At 44.7% G+C, this 17,627-nt stretch overlaps 1 protein-coding gene across 2 annotated transcripts in view; it reads right to left on the bottom strand.

The window, feature by feature from the left end:
• Window positions 1-17,627, bottom strand: part of LOC128848287 (zinc finger protein RFP-like) — a 41,918-nt gene that overhangs the window by 12,691 nt on the left and 11,600 nt on the right. The window contains exons 2-6 of one of the 2 annotated variants that reach the window (XM_054048197.1): window positions 14,128-14,223; window positions 9,134-9,364; window positions 8,451-8,473; window positions 5,532-5,644; window positions 3,229-3,279 (exon numbers count right to left, since the gene is read on the bottom strand). In XM_054048197.1, the coding sequence (XP_053904172.1) occupies window positions 3,229-3,279; window positions 5,532-5,644; window positions 8,451-8,473; window positions 9,134-9,364; window positions 14,128-14,223 (514 nt within the window). The remainder of the gene's footprint in view (window positions 1-3,228; window positions 3,280-5,531; window positions 5,645-8,450; window positions 8,474-9,133; window positions 9,365-14,127; window positions 14,224-17,627) is intronic. The other variant, XM_054048198.1, reaches the window with a different exon arrangement.

Genomic DNA, 17,627 nt, shown 5'->3' with positions numbered 1-17,627 from the left:
AGCTTGTGCATTATAGTAATTTTGGGGAGGGAACATGGTCTAGAAGTTTCAGCAGCTTGGTTAGAAGCCAGGACTCCTGGGTTCTATTCCTCGCTCTGCCATTGACTTGCTGTATGACCTCAGGCACTTCCTCTCTCTGTGCTCCAACTTCCCTTAAATGTACAGTTCCCAGTACTACAGGAAGCACATCCTACTCCACAGGGAGAGACAATGCTCCTTGAACTCTGGGCATGTCCAGACTAGGAAAATAGGTCCTCATTGAAAACACATCATTCTACAGTTGACCCACCAGCTAATGCATTTGAAAGGTACTACATTGTGTTTGCACTAGTCACACTTAACAATGTGGTAGCTAGTCTGGTGAGGACCAGGCGAAGGGGTCAGGCCTGCCTCCTGATTCCCCCATTGATTCCAGAGGGGCTAGTAAGACTCCTGGAGATTCTCAAACACACCAGAAAGGGGCTCCAGGCCTCAGAGCATTTCCTCCTTCCCCAGAACAGAGAGCAGATAGTCACTGCGTGTTTGGGGTTCTATATGTGCCTGGGGTATTATTTTACAATGTTGATTGGGGGGTTTTCCTTGAAGGATTTGTTGCAGAGGGAAGCGGATATGGGATCTCTATGGAGGAAGGCAGTAGTCAGAGTTCTGGTCAATGGCTGGGAAGTGGAGGTTGCAATCAGGGTCCTTTCTCCACCTACCCAGTAAAAGACCTTCCCCTGCCAGTCTGCGGCTCTCTAGAGCAGGGGTTCCTAAACTGTGGGCCACAGCCCAAAGGTGGGTCATGACACAGTCCCAGTGGTCCACCAGGGTTGATCTTTTGGGAGGATACTGCATACATTTGTGGAGTGGCAGTTGGCAATAGGCCTCACCCCTGGCTGCGGCAGGGAGCTTCAGGCACTGGGGGCAGGCAGCCTGGGGGCAATGAGGGATGGGTGTGAAGCCCGGGGAGACAGCAAGGGTCAGGGGTGATGGGCTGCAGTGCCTATTTCAGCTGCACAAGTTGGCCTCAGAGAAAAAGGTTAGGAAACCTGCACCAGAGTGGAAGGGAAACTAGAGCATAGGAGCTAGTGGGAGACACTTCCTTAACTCTTTATTTCCCAGTTTTCAGAGGTTGAAGTTTGGGTTCATTGCATGTTCTGGAAGAGTACGAGGCACTGATGATCAAGTTGAACTCTGTGTCAATGATGCTTTTGGGCAGCGAAGCTTGTCTTTCATTTAAAAAATAAAAAAAGAACAATTTTCTAGTCAGTATAATTGCAGAGAGAAGCAGCAAAATGTGACCTGAATGCATCCTAAAGGCTGTTGTGATTATTGAACCTAAACATTTATTCTATGTTCAATTGTAAATAGTATATGCACGTTCATAAGATGTCACAATAATTTTTGCCTGCTTCAGAATTAACCATAGAAAGTAGGTCAAGTTATTTTCAGGAAAGGGTATTATGAACAAATGCAAGAAAACCAGATAGAGACTGGATTAGTCCAAACAAAAAGACCCTGCTGATATAGTTCAAAGACTGTTAAAATCGTGCCTGGTAAAAACAAAAGATGTGGAACCAGAAATTAATGGACCAAAATTTGTGTGATGGGTATTAGGCCTTATTGGCCAAAGTGATGATGGATGAAATATGCCAGCCACTTTTCCTCTTTCTGGAATTCTTAAAAACAGACTTTGGGAAAAAAAATCTCATCTCCCATCCCACCTAGCATCCCAGCTCATCTCATTTCGCTCAACCCCAAGACAGAAGGACCAGATCAGACCAAAAGACTTTTTTCCCTAGAGGGAGGCCATTAAGCCTTGCTTTTATTTAAGGAGCCTTGTTTTCACCTGTGAGTCCTGAAAAGTCGTCATGACATCCAGTCCTCAGCCCATCAGTGAGGACACTTAATTACCAGTATCACAGAGGTATGTCAGTTCCTGTACTGTCTCTCTTCCTGCTGTGTTACTTTCTGCCCCCCTTCCCTGCTCCTATCCTCTCTCTCACTCTCAGCTTTTCATCAGATCTTGAAATCAGCTGCACGGCATCAACACAGTGAAATGGGATGACCATATTCCTCCCCTATCCAAGGAGAAAAGAATCAACCAGATGATGTCCCTGACCACATGTCCAAGCAATAGCTGCCATGGTCGACCTGCCAGCCAAACCATCCATTTGTAATTGACCAGCCATTCACAGTTCCAGCAACAGCAGCAAAACCTGTATTTCCCCACCTTTTTCCTATCCTGTTTCTCCTCCACCTTGTGTCTGTCTGTTAAAAACAGAAGTGACTACCCTACACACAACAGACTGAAAGCAAAATTAAGCCTTTCCTTTTCATCAAAGAAAGATTATTTTGCAAATCAGAGACTGATATTTTGCCATGAAAAGGAAAGAGACTTTAGAGGTTTTGATTGGTTTCAGTGACTGTTTTGCATAATCCCTCAATTCCAGTTTCAATATAAATGTTTGTTTAATCTCTTTTCTTTCTTGTGTTTGAGCAGTAAACTTTCAACTTTAGAATTAATTATTTTGGGTGTTTGCCAAAGAACTGAGTAAAACCAATTCCTCTGCAGGACCCCCGCGCCCCATAAATATCCTATCTCCTAGAACTGGAAGGGACCTTGAAAGGTCATTGAGTCCAGCCCCCTGCCTTCACTAGCAGGACCAAGTACTGATTTTGCCCCATATCCCTAAGTGGCTCCTGCAAGGATTGAACTCACAACCCTGGGCTTAGCAGGCCAATGCTCAAACTACTGAGCTATCCCTCCCCCCTTATCACTGTTTTAATACTGGACAATGAAAGAATTTAACTATTTTGGCCCTTGAGATCAATACAAGGCTCCAAATCAGAAAGCCAACAAAAATAATCCACAATATCCTATTTATTAGAATATCTCATGATTTTCAAGCCAGTTTCGTGATTTTCAAGGGCTTGACTCTGATTTCTGAATGTTGGCAATACTGCCCTTTGCAACACTAGAGCAACATAAAGGGGAGAGAATCTGCCCTCGCTTATTTTATATTTCAGTATAAATATATGGGATTGCCAAACCCAATGTGAAACTCTGGCCTGAGTTCTGCAGGAGGTTGGACTAGATGATCTAATGATCCCTTCTAGGCTTCGAATCCAGGACTGTATATTGGTGAAAAACTCTCTTGTTTGAATTCAGAGACTTCTTCTAAAAATTAATACTGAGATTTTAATAAAAAATAATTGTTGTAGGAAAATATCATCATGAAAACTTACCCTCTTTCTCTGCCTTTGATATCAGAAAGCTCAGTTGATAGGGCAGGGACTCTAGAGAAAGAAAAGATCAGAAGAGAGGTGATATCCTCTTTTCTGGTAGGAAACTTAGGGCTGGATTCACAAAGAAGCTTAGATAAGGTGACGCTCAGCATCGTGACACCTAATGCGTAGGCACCTAGAAAATCAGTGTGATTCACAAAGCCCAAGTCAGGTGCCAGCCTCCCTATACCATAAATGGGGAGAGAGATGTGCCTTGGGATGGGATTCACAAAATCCAGCACACTAGGCGACTCCCTGCTTATGCCTGCCGGTGGGAAATTCCAAGGTGTGGGGGTGTGCTAAGCCCCGTCCGTCTCAGGCAGTTCGGCGACGACAGCAACTGAGTCTGGGTAGCAGTGTAGGTGCCTCCCTCTTCTTGGGATTCTCAGCTGTGAACCCTCTCTGGGTGTTAGGCACCTATGCCATTTTTTGCAAGAATCCCAGGGTGTGGGAGGGGGAAGGAAACCCTCCTGCCTCATAACTTTTAGCTCCATGGTTAGAGCACTTACCTGGCCTTTGGGAGACCCCTGGTTCAAGTCAACTCTGTGCCGGACAGGGAGCAGGGATTTGAAATGGGATCTCCCATCTCTCAGGGTGTGCCCTACTCTCTGGGCTGTAGGATATTCTGATTCAGGGTCCCCTCATGCTCTCCTGTGGGAGAGGTTCCACTGGGGATAATCAATAAAGATCCATTGGGCCAGAGACAGAGAGAATCATGAGACTGTCTCTGTAGTTGGGTGGCTAGAGCACCCACGTGGGAGGTCCAGAAGCCAGTCCCCCTGCTCTATTATTTATATGCTGTGGATCAGCTTCAACAGGGAAGACTGAGGGAGTATATTAGACCCCTGTTGGAATCCCTTCTCCCCCTCTGGCAGCAAGGGGATTTGCATTGGGGGTCTCCCACATCCCAGGTGAGTACCCTAATCACAGAGCTATAGGTTATAAGGGAGCTTCTCCTTCCCTATGGCCTGTTATTTTGGGTAAGTTCCCCTACAGGGCCTGATCCAGTAAGTGCTCAGAGCATGCATCAGATTAGGCCCCGTAGGTGAGTTAGGAGGAGGAACGCCTTCCATTCCCCAATTCATGTATCTCTCTGGGGCTTAGGTGTCCAGACAGCTAGACTGGGACTGCCGTGAGTGTGCACAGAGGCAGAAACACAAGCGCCTATTTTACTACAAAAATAGAGGTGATGAGTGATTTTAGGCTCCTACAAGGTTTCGTTGCAGCTGAGTGGGGGCTTTGTGAATCCCAGTGGGGCCTGATGCTGGGATTTAGGTGCCTAAAATGGCAGTTAGACCCCTAAGTCCTTCTGTGAATCTAGCCCTCACCCTTTTCCTGCATTTGGTCATAGAGAGCAGGGTCTCTAGAGGAAGGAAGGAAGGAAGGAAGGAAGGAAGGATTGGAAAAAGGTGATTTCATGTTGTCTTGACTTTGGTAATATTCCTACTGTTAATTAATGTAACTGTGCTTGAGAGAGAGAAGCTTTTGAGCTTACTCAGAGGTCTTCTTCAGCTCTGTGTAGCTTGAAAGCTTGTCTCTCTCATCAATCGGAGTTGGTCCCATAAAAGATATTACCTCACCCACCCTGTCTCTCTAATATCCTGGGACCGACACAGCTACAGCAATACTGCATGTAACAGTGCTGTAATATGGAGAGACAGACAGAAGGAAAAGAATGCAGAATGAAAGGTAGATTGGAATGGAGAGATTTTTCCAGTGAGGCCAAACTAAAGTGAAATCATCATCCCAAATATAATATCTTGCACCTCTCCATCTCCCTTCCTCCAAGGATCTCAAAGCACTGGGGGTATTCACTAACTATAACAACAGGGTAGGTTGGCCATTATTTCCCCCTTTTTAAAGATGGAGAAACTTTAGGTAAGGCTCGGGGATTTTCAAAAGGGCTAAGGCCATTTGTGACCAATTCCCATTAAAAGTCAGTGAGAGATGGGTGCCTAATTCCCTTACGTCCCTTTGAAAATCCCAGCCAGGGAGGCTAAATTCAACATTTTCTAAAACTTCTGGTGATTTTGTGTGTCTGAAATTCTGAATGGCAAATTTTGACACCTAGTGTTGGGTCTGAGACAATCCAAGTGGAGGCCTGAAGATTTTGCATAATCCCTCAGCCCTATCCACCCCACCCACAAAGACATCTAGCTCTAACAAGTTGTGAACTAATAAGCCAGAGTCCATCTCCTTCCACAGTCACAGAAGCACATCCTCATGTATCATAACTATAGCATGAACCCAGATAACTTAATTACCTTTGAATTTCTTCAGAGACTCCTGTAAACAAACATTTTGTTGAGAAGAGATGCTGAGTCTCTTTCCCAGGTCCTTTGGCACAGCCACTGGTTTCTGAAACGACTTCTCACACCTAGATGGGGGAAAAAACATTCTCTGTTTTCTTTCTTTTCTGAGAATGAACAGAAATTCCCCAAGACTCCATTTTGTATTCCTGGACTCCATTTTGAATAAGCAAGAGTCACTCCATCATTGGAAGCTGCAGCTCACATGGTGCTTCAAAAGTAGAGGAAAGGTCAGCTGTGGTAAACAACATAGAATTGGTGGGAAAACCGAAGTAGGGGAAAGGTCAGCAGATCATCATAAATCTGAGGTAAACAATGGCTGCAGGCTAAAAATAGAACTAGCAGTGAGCATGCGTGGAATGTTTGAAATGTTGGTAGTGAGCATGTCCAGTAAAGATCTGACAGAAACATATTAGCAATAGCATCTAGGAAGTTCTGACAGGACAGTATAAAAGGCAGCGTGTCAGTGAGCAGCAGATGGGAGTAGAGAGAAAAGTTAAGTGAAGAGTGGACGAGAGTGAAGGGGAGCAGAGAAGGAGGCCTGAAGAAGAAAGCAGCAGCAGAGTGTCCTCTCTAGCAGCACACCTGAAGAAGCAGCAGCAGAAGCATGCCAGTTATAATTATAGTGTTGTATTAGGGTACGTATGTGTGTGTGTGGGGAGGGGTTAAGATGTGTAAGTGTGTATTGATTGTGAAAGGAATTTACTTATGTACATAGGTGCTGGAACTAAGGGTGCTGAGGACCAAGCCAGAGGGTGCTGCAGCAAGTGGTTAGGACATAAGAACGGCCCTGCTGGGTCAGACCAAAGGTCCATCTAGTATCCTGTCTTCTGACAGTGGCCAATGACAGGTCCCCAGAAGGAATGAACAGAACAGATAATCATCAAGTGATCCATCCTGTCACTCATTCACAGCTTCTGGCAAACAGAGGCTAGAGACACCATTCCTGCCCATCCTGGCTAATAGCCATTGATGGACCTATCCTCCATGAATTTATCTAGTTCTTTTTTGAACACTGTTATGGTCTTGGCCTTCACAACATCCTCTGGCAAGGAGTTCCACAGGTTGACTGTGCATTGTGTGAAGAAATACTTCCTTTTATTTGTTTTAAACCTGCTGCCTATTAATTTCATTTGGTGACCCCTAATTCTTGTGTTGTTTACTACTTCTCATAACACTTCCTTATCTACTTTCTCTACAGCAGTCATGATTTTATAGACCTCAATCATATCTCCCCTTAGCCGTCGCTTTTCCAAGCTGAAAAGTCCCAATCTTATTAATCTCTCCTCTTACGGAAGCCATTCCATACCCCTAATAATTTTTGTTGCCCTTTTCTGAACCTTTTCCAATTCCAATATATCTTTATTGAGATGGGGTGACCACATCTGCAGGCAGTATTCAAGATGTGGGTGTACCATGGATTTATATAGAAGTAACATGATATTTTCTGTCCTATTTTCTATCCCTTTCTTAATTATTCCCAGCATTCTGTTCGCTTTTTTGATTGTCGCTGCACGTTGAGTGGATGTTTTCATAGAACTAAGCACAATGACTCCAAAATCTCTTTCTTAAGTGGTAACAGTTAATTTAGACCCCATCATTTTATATGTATAGTTGGGATTATGCTTTCCAATGTGCATTAGTTTGCATTTATCAACATTAAAGTTCATCTGCCATTTTGTTGCCCGGTCACCCAGTTTTGAGAGATCCTTCGGTAGCTCTTCGCAGTTTCCTGGGTCTTAATTAGTAATTTTGTATCATCTGCAAATTTTGCCACTTCACTGTTTACCCCTTTTTCCAGATCATTTATGAATATGTTGAATAGGATTAGTCCCAGAACAGACCCCTGGGGGACACCACTATTTACCTTTCTCCATTCTGAAAATTGACCATTTATACCTACCCTTTGTTTCCCATTGTAAACCCTGTATATAGTTTGGTTCAATGATTCTCAACACCCCCACTATAAAAATTGTTCCAGCACCACTGCCTATGTAAAGTTTAAAGTATAAGAACTGCTGTCAGTGACCTGTGGCAGACTGGCCATCGTAACAGGGCGCAGCCACTATGGATCAACTCAACTGACTGTTATTGTGGTTTGGGGTGCTTTTTTACTTGCTGTAAGAGATTTGTGTTTTAGATTATTATTGTATTAGTGATTGTTGTTTACACTAATAAAAAGGTGTCTTGTTTGGAAGGAACACTTTCTTGTGTCGATCATTCATTTATTGAAAGACTGTATCAGTGTCCTCCAGGTATTTCCTTATGCACCCTGGAGACCATACCCAAGGAGAACAGTTTCGTTAGTAGGTGGGTTGTTTTAAGGGAACCCTTGGTAAACCCAGGAGGGGGCAATCGGTGAGCTATTCCGGGGTTCCCTAAGTCTGTTTTCAGGGAAACAGGGCTGCCGTCTAGTGGACTAGTTGTGAATTTGTAACTCCCACTGGTGAGTCAAATGGCCTCCTCAAAGGAGTATTTAGGTGCCTAACTCCCATCTGAGGATCTAAAGAGTATGGGGCTCAGAAGCTGCCCTCTCAGACAGAAAGGCCTAATTCCGTGGGAAAGGATGCCCCAGTGGTTAAGGGGTTGCTGTAGGACTCTGGAAACCTAAGTTCCTCTCCTGGCTCTCCCACAGACTCCCTGTGTGACCTTGGGCAAGTCACCTAAAGGTGCCTACGGGGATTTTCAAAAGCACCTAACCAAGCTAGGCTCCCATCTGGCTCTGATTGCAATGGGAGGTGCCTAACTTGCTTAGCTGCTTTGGAAAATCCCACTAAGCGCCTGTCTACATCTCAGGTGTCTAAATACCCTTCAAAATCTGACCCCTGGCATCCAATCCAGCATTGTTAGGAGGAGTGGGAATGAGCTACGTACCTGCTCCAGGTGCTTTTGATGTCCTAGAAGAAAGAGAGAGAAAATAGATCTCAGTCCCATGTGCCACAAATTGGGGATCCCTCTTGTCCCTAGTTGAGCTCCAGATGCAGTTATCTGTAGTTAGCAATTTTAAAAGTCCATTTACATACTTACATGGAATGTGGCCCCTAAGCATGCACCCATAATTATGGGTTTTCTTCTTCTAAATTCTATTTTGCCTGTGCTAATGGCACTTGCTCAAACAGACTAATCAGACACATGAATCCTTGACTTGCACACACGATTGCTTTTTACGGAGTGATTGCCTTTCTCAAGCTAAAAGCTCCATGTACACAATTCTGGTCATCAATTCAGGAAGCCAGATTAATTCCCATTTTTTAATAGGCCCTAAAACGAGCTTTACTTTCCTAATCTCCCACTTCCTATAAACGGTGCCCTTTATTGTTTCCATATGATATATCAAAAAGGCCTGAGACATCTGCTTTTAAAACAGCAAAACTCTGTTTTTCACACTGGAAATATTAGAAATGTCAAAATTTGTTTTCCGTGGCAGTGCTAAAGGACACGCTGACAGTCTCTATTGTGGAGTGGGAGCTCTCCAAGAATTTAATAAACTCCAAAGTTAATCAAGCTGAATCTCTCCCTTCCCTTTGCACAGATCTGGGTGTCTCTAACTATCTCACCTGCAGGAATTCACTTGTTGGCTGCTGACACTTCTTTTCTATCTCGCTAATCAAGTCACTCAGACGAGAAATCTCCTTAGACAGTTTGGTGACATTTTCATCCAGCATCTTCACAGTCTCCTTGTCAAGCTCTTCCAGCCGGGCCAGCAGAAGTCGCTCTTGTGCCTCCACAAAGAGTCGCAGTTGCTCAAATTCAGACACAATCTTCTGCCTCTCAGCTTCTATCTTTCCCTGTAATGAAGAGAAACAAACCGGGAAAGGACAGGTCAGGGACATGGAGAGAGTCTGAGGACAGTTCTTAGAGCCCTCTTTTCATTTCAACCTACTAAGAACATACAGTTGAGATTTCAGGAGAACATGCCTGTTGATACTAGAGGGAAGATTTTCTGGTAGTCTCTCAGCTGGCCTGAATGAATAACATGTTCAGAAGTACCTTTGTGATATAGGAGTCCAATTCCCACTCTCAGAGGTCACTTTTGGTGCTTAGGAGCTTAAGTTTCTTTGAAAATGACTTTTGAAAATAGGATTCAGGGTGAATTTTTCAGAAGCAGGAAAATCATTTTGGAGTTTAAACCCATTTAAAATGTATAAGGACCTGCTTTTTCAAGATATTTAAGTGTCTAAAGATGCAGATAGGCCCCTAGATGGATTTTCAATATCACTTAGGTGCCTAACTCACTTTGATTACAGAGGACATTAGGTGCCTAACCTATGTAGTTGCTTTCGAAAATCTCACCTCTGTATTTTTAAGCATCTAAATACCTTTGATAATCTGGTCCTTAGCTACTTGCAAAATTGTTAGCCTTAGGCTCTGAAATCATTTAGGCACTTTTGAAAATGTTACTCAATATCTCTAAATGATGAGTTTTCAGGTATGAGTTGCTTAATATATTTTGTTTATCATCTCCAGCTCTTACACGTTTCATCCAGCATTTTGTTAATTACATTGTCCCAGAGGAAACCAGTCATGTCTGGTGGTTATAGATAGGGATTCGGGGGAGGATTTCAAAGGTACAAAATAGCCGGTAGGTGCCTAAGTCCTATTGAAAGTCAGTGTGAATTAGGCACCTAATCCCCATATGTGGCTTTGAAAATCAACCCTGATATCGCGGTTGTAGCTGAATTTGGATCCACTGATGTTTGGGGAATAAGATCAATGCTTTGAGTTGAAACTGGAAGCTAATGGAGGAATCAGACCAAAGGGATGATAAACACAGACAAACATGATCTCACCCTGTAAGGCAGGGGTGGGCAAACATTTTGGCCCGAGGGCCATATTGGGGAATAGAAATTGTATGGCGGGCCATGAATGCTCACAAAATTGGGGTTGGGGTGTGGGAGGGGGTGCGGGCTCTGGGGTGGGGCTGAGGGGTTCGGAGGGCAGGAGGGGGATCAGGGCTGGGGCAGGGGTGTGGGAAGGGGTACAGGTTCTGGCTGGGAGTGCAGGCTCTGGGGTGGGGCTGGGGATGAGAGATTTGGGGTACAGGGGGTGCTTTGAGCTGGGATTGAGGGGTTTGGAGAGCGGGAGGGGGATCACGGCTGGGGCAGGAGGTTGGGGTGTGGGGTAGGGTGACCAGATGTCCAGATTTTATAGGGACAGTCCTGATTTTTGGGTCTTTTTCTTATATAGGCTCCTATTACCCCCTCACCCCCATCCCAATTTTTCACATTTGCTGTCTGGTCACCCTAGTGTGCGGAGAGGCTCAGAGGGTGCAGGTTCCGAGCAGCACTTACCTCAAGCGGCTCCTGGAAGCAGTGGCATGTCCCTTCTCCAGCTCCTATGCGGAGGCGTGGCCAAGTGACTCTGCACACTGCCCCATCTGCAGGCACTGCCCCTGTAGCTCCCATTGGAGCGCATAGGAGCCGTAGCAGGGCCATGCTGCGGCTTCCGGGAGCCCCATGGTGCAGTCCCCGAAACAGCACTCCAGCTGGAGCGCAACCGAGCTGAGTGGTGGGGCCCCTGATCCAGCGCCCCAGCCAGAGTGGGGCTGACCCGCACGGTGCGGCTTGTGGGCCAGCTTAAAACAGCTTGAGGGCCGTAGTTTGCCCACCCCTGCTATAAGGGTATGTCTACAATAGGCAAAGCACTTGAGGCTATCTGGGGGTTACTTAATACATTATAGCTAACCTTGACTTTGCTCCTAGTCAGCACCTTTTACCTCAGTTTAAAGGGGCAAAGTGAACCCTAGACATCACACTAGGTTCAAATAAAGATAAGTTTAAAATGTTTGCATGCCAGGAGTTTGCACCAGTATAAAAAGACTAGGGCTGTCAAGCGATTAAAAAATTTAATTGCGATTAATCCCACAATTAAAAACATTAATACCAATTAATCGCACGATCAATCACGCTGTTAAATAATATCAGAATACCATTTATTTAAATATTTTTGGATGTTTTCTACATTTTCAAATATATTGATTTCAGTTACAACATAGAATAGAAAGTGTACAGTGCTCACTTTATATTTATTTTTGATTACAAAGATTTGCACAGTAAAAAACAAAAGAAATAGTATTTTTCAATTCCCCCATTACAAGTACTGTAGAGCAATCTCTTTAGCATAAAGTTGAACTTACAAATGTAGAATTATGTACAAAAATAACTGCATTCAAAAACAAAACAATGTAAAACTTTAGTGCCTACAAGTCCACTCAGTCCTACTTCGTGTTCAGCCAATCGCTCAGACAAACAAGTGTATTCACATTTGCGTGAGATAATGTTGCCCGCTTCTTGTTTACAATGTCACCTGAAAGTCAGAACAGGCGTTTGCATGGCACTGTTGTATCTAGCGTCACAAGAAATGTATGTGCTAGATGCACTGAAGATTCATATGCCCCTTCATGCTTTAATCACCATTCCAGAGGACTTGTGTCCATGATGATGATGGGTTCTGCTCGATAATAATCCAAAGCAGTACAGACCGATGCATGTTCATTTTCATCATCTGAGCCAGATGCCACCAGCAGAAGGTTGATTTTCTTTTTTGATGGTTCAGGTTCTGTAGTTTCCGCATCAGAGTGTTGTTCTTTTTAACTTCTGAAAGCATGATCCACACCTCATCCCTCTCAGATTTTGTGCCAGAGGCACTTCAGATTCTTAAACCTTGGGTCAAATGCTGTATCTTTAGAAATTTCACATTGGTAACTTCTTTGTGTTTTGTCAAATCTGCAGTGGAAGTGTTCTTAAAATGAACAACATGTGCTGGGTCATCATCCAAGATGGCTATAACATGAAATATATGGCAGAATGCGGGTAAAACAGAACAGAAGACATACAATTCTCTCCCAAGGACTTCAGTCACAAATTTAATTAATGCATTATTTTTTTAATGAGCATCATCAGTATGGAAGCATGTTTTCTGGAATGGTGGCCAAAGCATGAAGAGGCATAAAAATGTTTAGCATATTTGGCACATAAATACCTTGCAATGCCGGCTACAAAAGTTCCATGTGAACACTGTCAGGTGACATTGTAAATAAGAAGTGGGCAGCATTATCTCCCGAAAATGTAAACAAACTTGTTTGTCTTAGCGATTGGCTGAACAAGAAGTAGGACTGAGTGGACTTCTGGGCTCTAAAGTTTTACATTGTTTTGTTTATGAGTGCAATTATGTAACCAAAAAAACTACATTTGTAAGTTTCACTTTCACGATAAAGAGATTGCACTACAGTACTTGTATAAGGTGACTTGAAAAATATTATTTCTTTTATCATTTTTACAGTGCCAACTTTTGTAATAAAAAAGAATATAAAGTGAGCACTGTACACTTTGTTTTCTGTGTTGCAATTGAAATTAATATATTTGAAAATACAGAAAAACATGCAAAAATATTTAATAAATTTCAATTGGTAATCTATTGTTTAACTGTGTGATTAAAGCTGTGATTAATTGCGATTAATTTTTTAAATCCTGATTAATTTTTTTTAGTTAATCACATGAGTTAACTGCGATTAATAGACAGTCCTAATAAAGACATTAAATTAAAAATTGATTTAAGGTACGTCTGCACTGCACAAATCTCAACTGCCAGATCAGAATCTGGACAACGAGTGGTTGGCTAAAGATGTTTCGAATGGTTTCCTTGTCACTGATCCAACTGTTCGACCACCTGAATTTGACCTGCCGCATTACCTTTGGACTCTGCTGAACAGGTTCCGAACTGCCAAGGAATATGCACAGCCAACCTCTACACATGGGGTCTGCGTGGCAACCTGCTTTGTCACTGTGGCCTCCCTCAGTCAATGGCACATGTTGTCAACGAGTGTCAACTGACTAGATTTCATGGTGGCCTTAGGGCCCCTACATTGTGCTGATGAAGCTGCTGGTGGGTGTCTTGGAAGCACTGCAAAAGAAGAAGACTGCACAAATGTTATGGTGTTGTGTAGAGCACATACACTACACACCTGCCCCCCACCGCCCGCCAGCAGTGTTGACAGTGAGGCATTGCTTAAGCAAGTAGAGAGGAGACAAGCCTGAACCCTATGGGTATATGCCCTACATGTCTCTCAACATGCCCAAACAATACCTCCCCCAGCTACACTCTTATTTTTAGCAGTGTAGTGTCCCGCTGCCTCCCCAGTGCTGGAGCCTATCTTCACCACATGGAGCTGACAGAGCCTTTCCCCGCTGTCTCCCCATTGCTGGTGTCTTTGGCAGGGAAAAGCTCTGGCAGCAGTGAAAGTCTCCAGCAGTGGGGAAAGGCTCCAGCAGCTCTCTGTGGCAGGGAAAGCTCTGGCAGCTCCACTGCCTCACTCTGCTGAAGCCTTTTATTCATGCGTGTAGCTACACACCGCAGTGTGGACAGAGCCTGCTTTTCAATGGGGCGTGTAGCTACGCATACCCTCTAAGCCGCCCCCAGCGGTGTGCAGTGTAGATGTAGCCATAGCTAAATCAGAGCAATGCTGTGTATGGACAAGGGCTGACACTCTCCTACAGAGAGAAATACCAACCCTGATGGATGCGACTGCTGGATCATAACAAAGGGGACCTACCAGATATTCCTGGCTTTGCTTCTCTCCATCCTGTCTCCACTCCAAAAGTTCTTCTCTCTCTTTCTTCAGAGTGTTCAATCGGGTTTGAATTTGTCCCTGAGGCAAGGAAAACAATTGGGGGTAGGAGGGTCAGGTGGCTCATAGATATATTTACATACATTGCAGCACAGATTTCATGAGATGAGGCTGGGATTTTCAAAGAAGCCTCATGGAGTTGGACTCTCAACTTCCGTTGACTTTCCATCTCCCTCTTGGGCTGGTCAGCACCAGGCTGCCCCACAGACAGGACTCCTGGCAATATCACAATTGCCTCTTGAGAGGTGGGAAATTCCTGTTCAAATCTCTTCTCCTCATCAGGCAGAGGGAGAACTTGAACTGGAGTCTCCCACATGCCAGGTGAGTGCCCTACTCCCTGGGCTAATGGTTATGAAGAAGGTCTGCTGCCTCCTTCCTGGCTGTTTTGTGTGTGACTCAGGTGCAGAACTCCATCTTGCCAGAAGCAGCGTAGGTGTCTAAGCCACCTGACCCCAGGAGAGGGGATCCAAGGTGTGGCTCACAAGCTTTCCTACACCAAACGCTGAGGGGGCGGGACTTAGAACACACCCTTCTCATCACCATCTCCCACTGACTAGCTTAGTGACTCCCGACCTAGCATGCATTGTATAGGGAGCCCAGGTGCCTAATTCAGGTTTGTTGGTTCAAACTGTATCATAGCATCTCTATGGATAGAAATTCCATGCTTGAACAGTAAGAGTTTAGCAGTAAGAAATATACTACCGACCAGCTGATCAGGATGGTGATAGTGATGGTGAAATTCTCAGGGAAATTAGAGAGGCTACAAAAACAGAAAACCCAGTAACAATGAGGGATTTAAGCTATCCCCATATTGACTGGGTATATGTCACCTCAGGACAGGATGAAGAAATAAAATTTCTAATCACCATTAATGATGGCCTCTTGAAGCAGCTAGTCCTGGAACCCACTAGGGAAGAGGCAGTTCTTGATTTAGTCTTTAAATTGTGATTTGAGGACTTCAGCAACTCAGGCAGACTCATCCCTTCTGGCCTTAAAGTCTGAGAGTCTAGTCCTAAGTGGAGCACAGGATCTCCTCTAAGAGGTGAATTTAGCTGAACTGCTCAGTAATAGGGACCATAACGTAATTAAATTTAACATCCTTGTATGGGGTGTGACAGGGTGTATCAGGACCCTGAGGCCCCATGCTGGAGACTCCATGGTCCTAGCACACCCCGCCCCAGAAAGAGTAGTAGAGGCGAGACCTTCAAGCAGCCTAGAGATGCCACAGGGAAGCAGCCAATCAGGGGGAAACGGTGGGGGCGAAGGACCTGTCTGGTTTTAAGATTAAGCTAGATAAGTTTATGGAGGGAATGGTTTAAATGGAAAAACATGATTTTAGTCAAAGGAATACCGTGCTATGGCAGGTAAATAGTATAATGGCTAACGAGGGTCAGGCTGGAGAATCTTGCCTACGTGCTCGGGGTTTTACTGATCGCCATATTTGGGGTTGGGAAGGAATTTTCCTCCAGGGTAGATTGGCAGAGGCCCTGGAGGTTTTTCGCCTTCCTCCGCAGCATGGGGCAGGGATCGCTAGCAGGAGGATTCTCTGCTAATTGAAGTCTCTAAGCCACAGGATTTGGGGACTTCAACAGCAGAGTCAAGGGAAAGGGTAGGGACGGCTTTGTGGCCTGCATCATGCAGGGGGTCAGACCAGATGATCATAATGGTCCCTTCTGACCTTAAAGTCTATGAGTCTATGAGTCTATGAGAAGTAGCAGGGATCAGCCAATCAGAGGGTTGCAGACCCATATAAAAGGAGCTGCAGTACAGTGCACAGTTCAGTTGCTACCTGGAGCTAGAGGAGTGAGAGTGGTGTTCCTGGCTGGCTGAAGGGATTGTAGCTCCTCAACCAGAGCAGTTACTGGCAGGGACCAGGGGAGCAAGAAGTAGCTTCTGGCTGGCTGCTGGTACTGAGCTCAAGATTGCCCTGGGGTAAGGGTGAAGCATTTGTGAAGGTGCTGGGGCTGGGGCTGCAGGGAAGTGGCCCAGGGAACCGTAGCAGCACCGTGAGGAATAAAGGGATTCAGCACATGGTTGCTACTTATAAGGTACTTAGGTAGGGACCTGGAGTAGGGGTGGGCCTGGGTCCCTCCCACTGGCCACAAGTGGAGTGGCCTAACCCCAGAGAGGGGAGTTGAATTAAGCACTGAGGAAGAGAGTTGGGAAGGCTCAGAGAAGGGGCTGAATATTGAACTTTGATACACCCCAGAAGGGGACCTGAACTGTTTAGTGACCCAGCTGGAGAGCTGGGACCAGAAAGGCCAGAGAGGGCAAAGAGTCTCCAGGGAGGAAGCCCTGGTGGCACTGCTCCACATCAGAGCAAGGGACAATACTTGAGCAAGCCCAGAAGAGGCTGACAATAACTGAGGATAATGTGATAGGGCCAGTGAACAGTTTGAGATCTGAACCCGTGCCCCAGGCAGGGCTGCAGGCAGACATCAAACAGGGTACTGCAATACCCCCTGTTGGACTACCTAAGGCCCAAAGCCCAGGGAGGACTGCATGAAGAGAGACACCAACTGAGGGGTGCTGTGATAGGCCCCTATTGAACTGTGTACCCGGTAGGGGATTGTTTTGTTTGTGTTGTTTCACATATCAGCTGTATGTGGCTTGGCAGGAGGGCTGAGTAGCTGAAGACCTACCAAAATTAGAGAGAGTGCAGGCACACACACTCGGCCAGAAGGAGGAGCTCAAGAAAGGTGAGTGAGTCCTGTTACAGGCAGAAATTCCCAAGAAGCCCACCACAGTAACATTTAACTTCAAAAAGGCGAACAACACAAAAATGAGGAAGCTGGTTATATGGAAATTAAAAGGAATAGTCACAAGAGTGAAGTGCCTGCCAGCTGCATGGAAACTATTTAAAACACCATACTTTTTTTTTTTTTTTTTAATTTATAGTAAGAGGGCCAAAAAAAATAAATGCCACCATGGCTAAAGAACAGAGAAAAAGAGGTGATTAGCAGCAAAAAGGCATCCTTTAAAAATTGGAAGTCAAATCCTAGTGAGGAAACAGAAAGGAGCATAAACTCTGGCAAGTCAAGTGTAAAAGTATAATTAGGCAGGCCAAAAAAAATTTTGAATAGCAACCAGCAAAAAACATGAAACTAACAGCATTTGCTTTTTATTTTATTTTAAGGACATCAAAAGCAGGAAGCCTGTCAAACAGTCAGTGGGGCCTGTGGACAATCTAGGTGCTAAAGGAGCGCTCAATAAAGACAAGGATTAGTTCTGGGTCTGGTTCTGTTCAATATCTTCATCAATGATTTAGATAATGGCATAGAGAGTACACTTACAAAGTTTGTGGACGATACTAAGCTGGGAGGGGCTGCAAGTGCTTTGGAGGTTAGGATTAAAATTCAAAATGATCTGGACAAACTAGAGAAATGGTCTGAAGTAACTAGGATGAAATTCAATAAGGACAAATG

This window comes from Malaclemys terrapin, chromosome 13 (genome assembly GCF_027887155.1).
Source record: "Malaclemys terrapin pileata isolate rMalTer1 chromosome 13, rMalTer1.hap1, whole genome shotgun sequence".
NCBI lineage: Eukaryota > Metazoa > Chordata > Testudines > Emydidae > Malaclemys > Malaclemys terrapin.
Note: the sequence above shows the minus strand (reverse complement) of the source record. Positions and strands in the feature narration are given on the sequence as shown.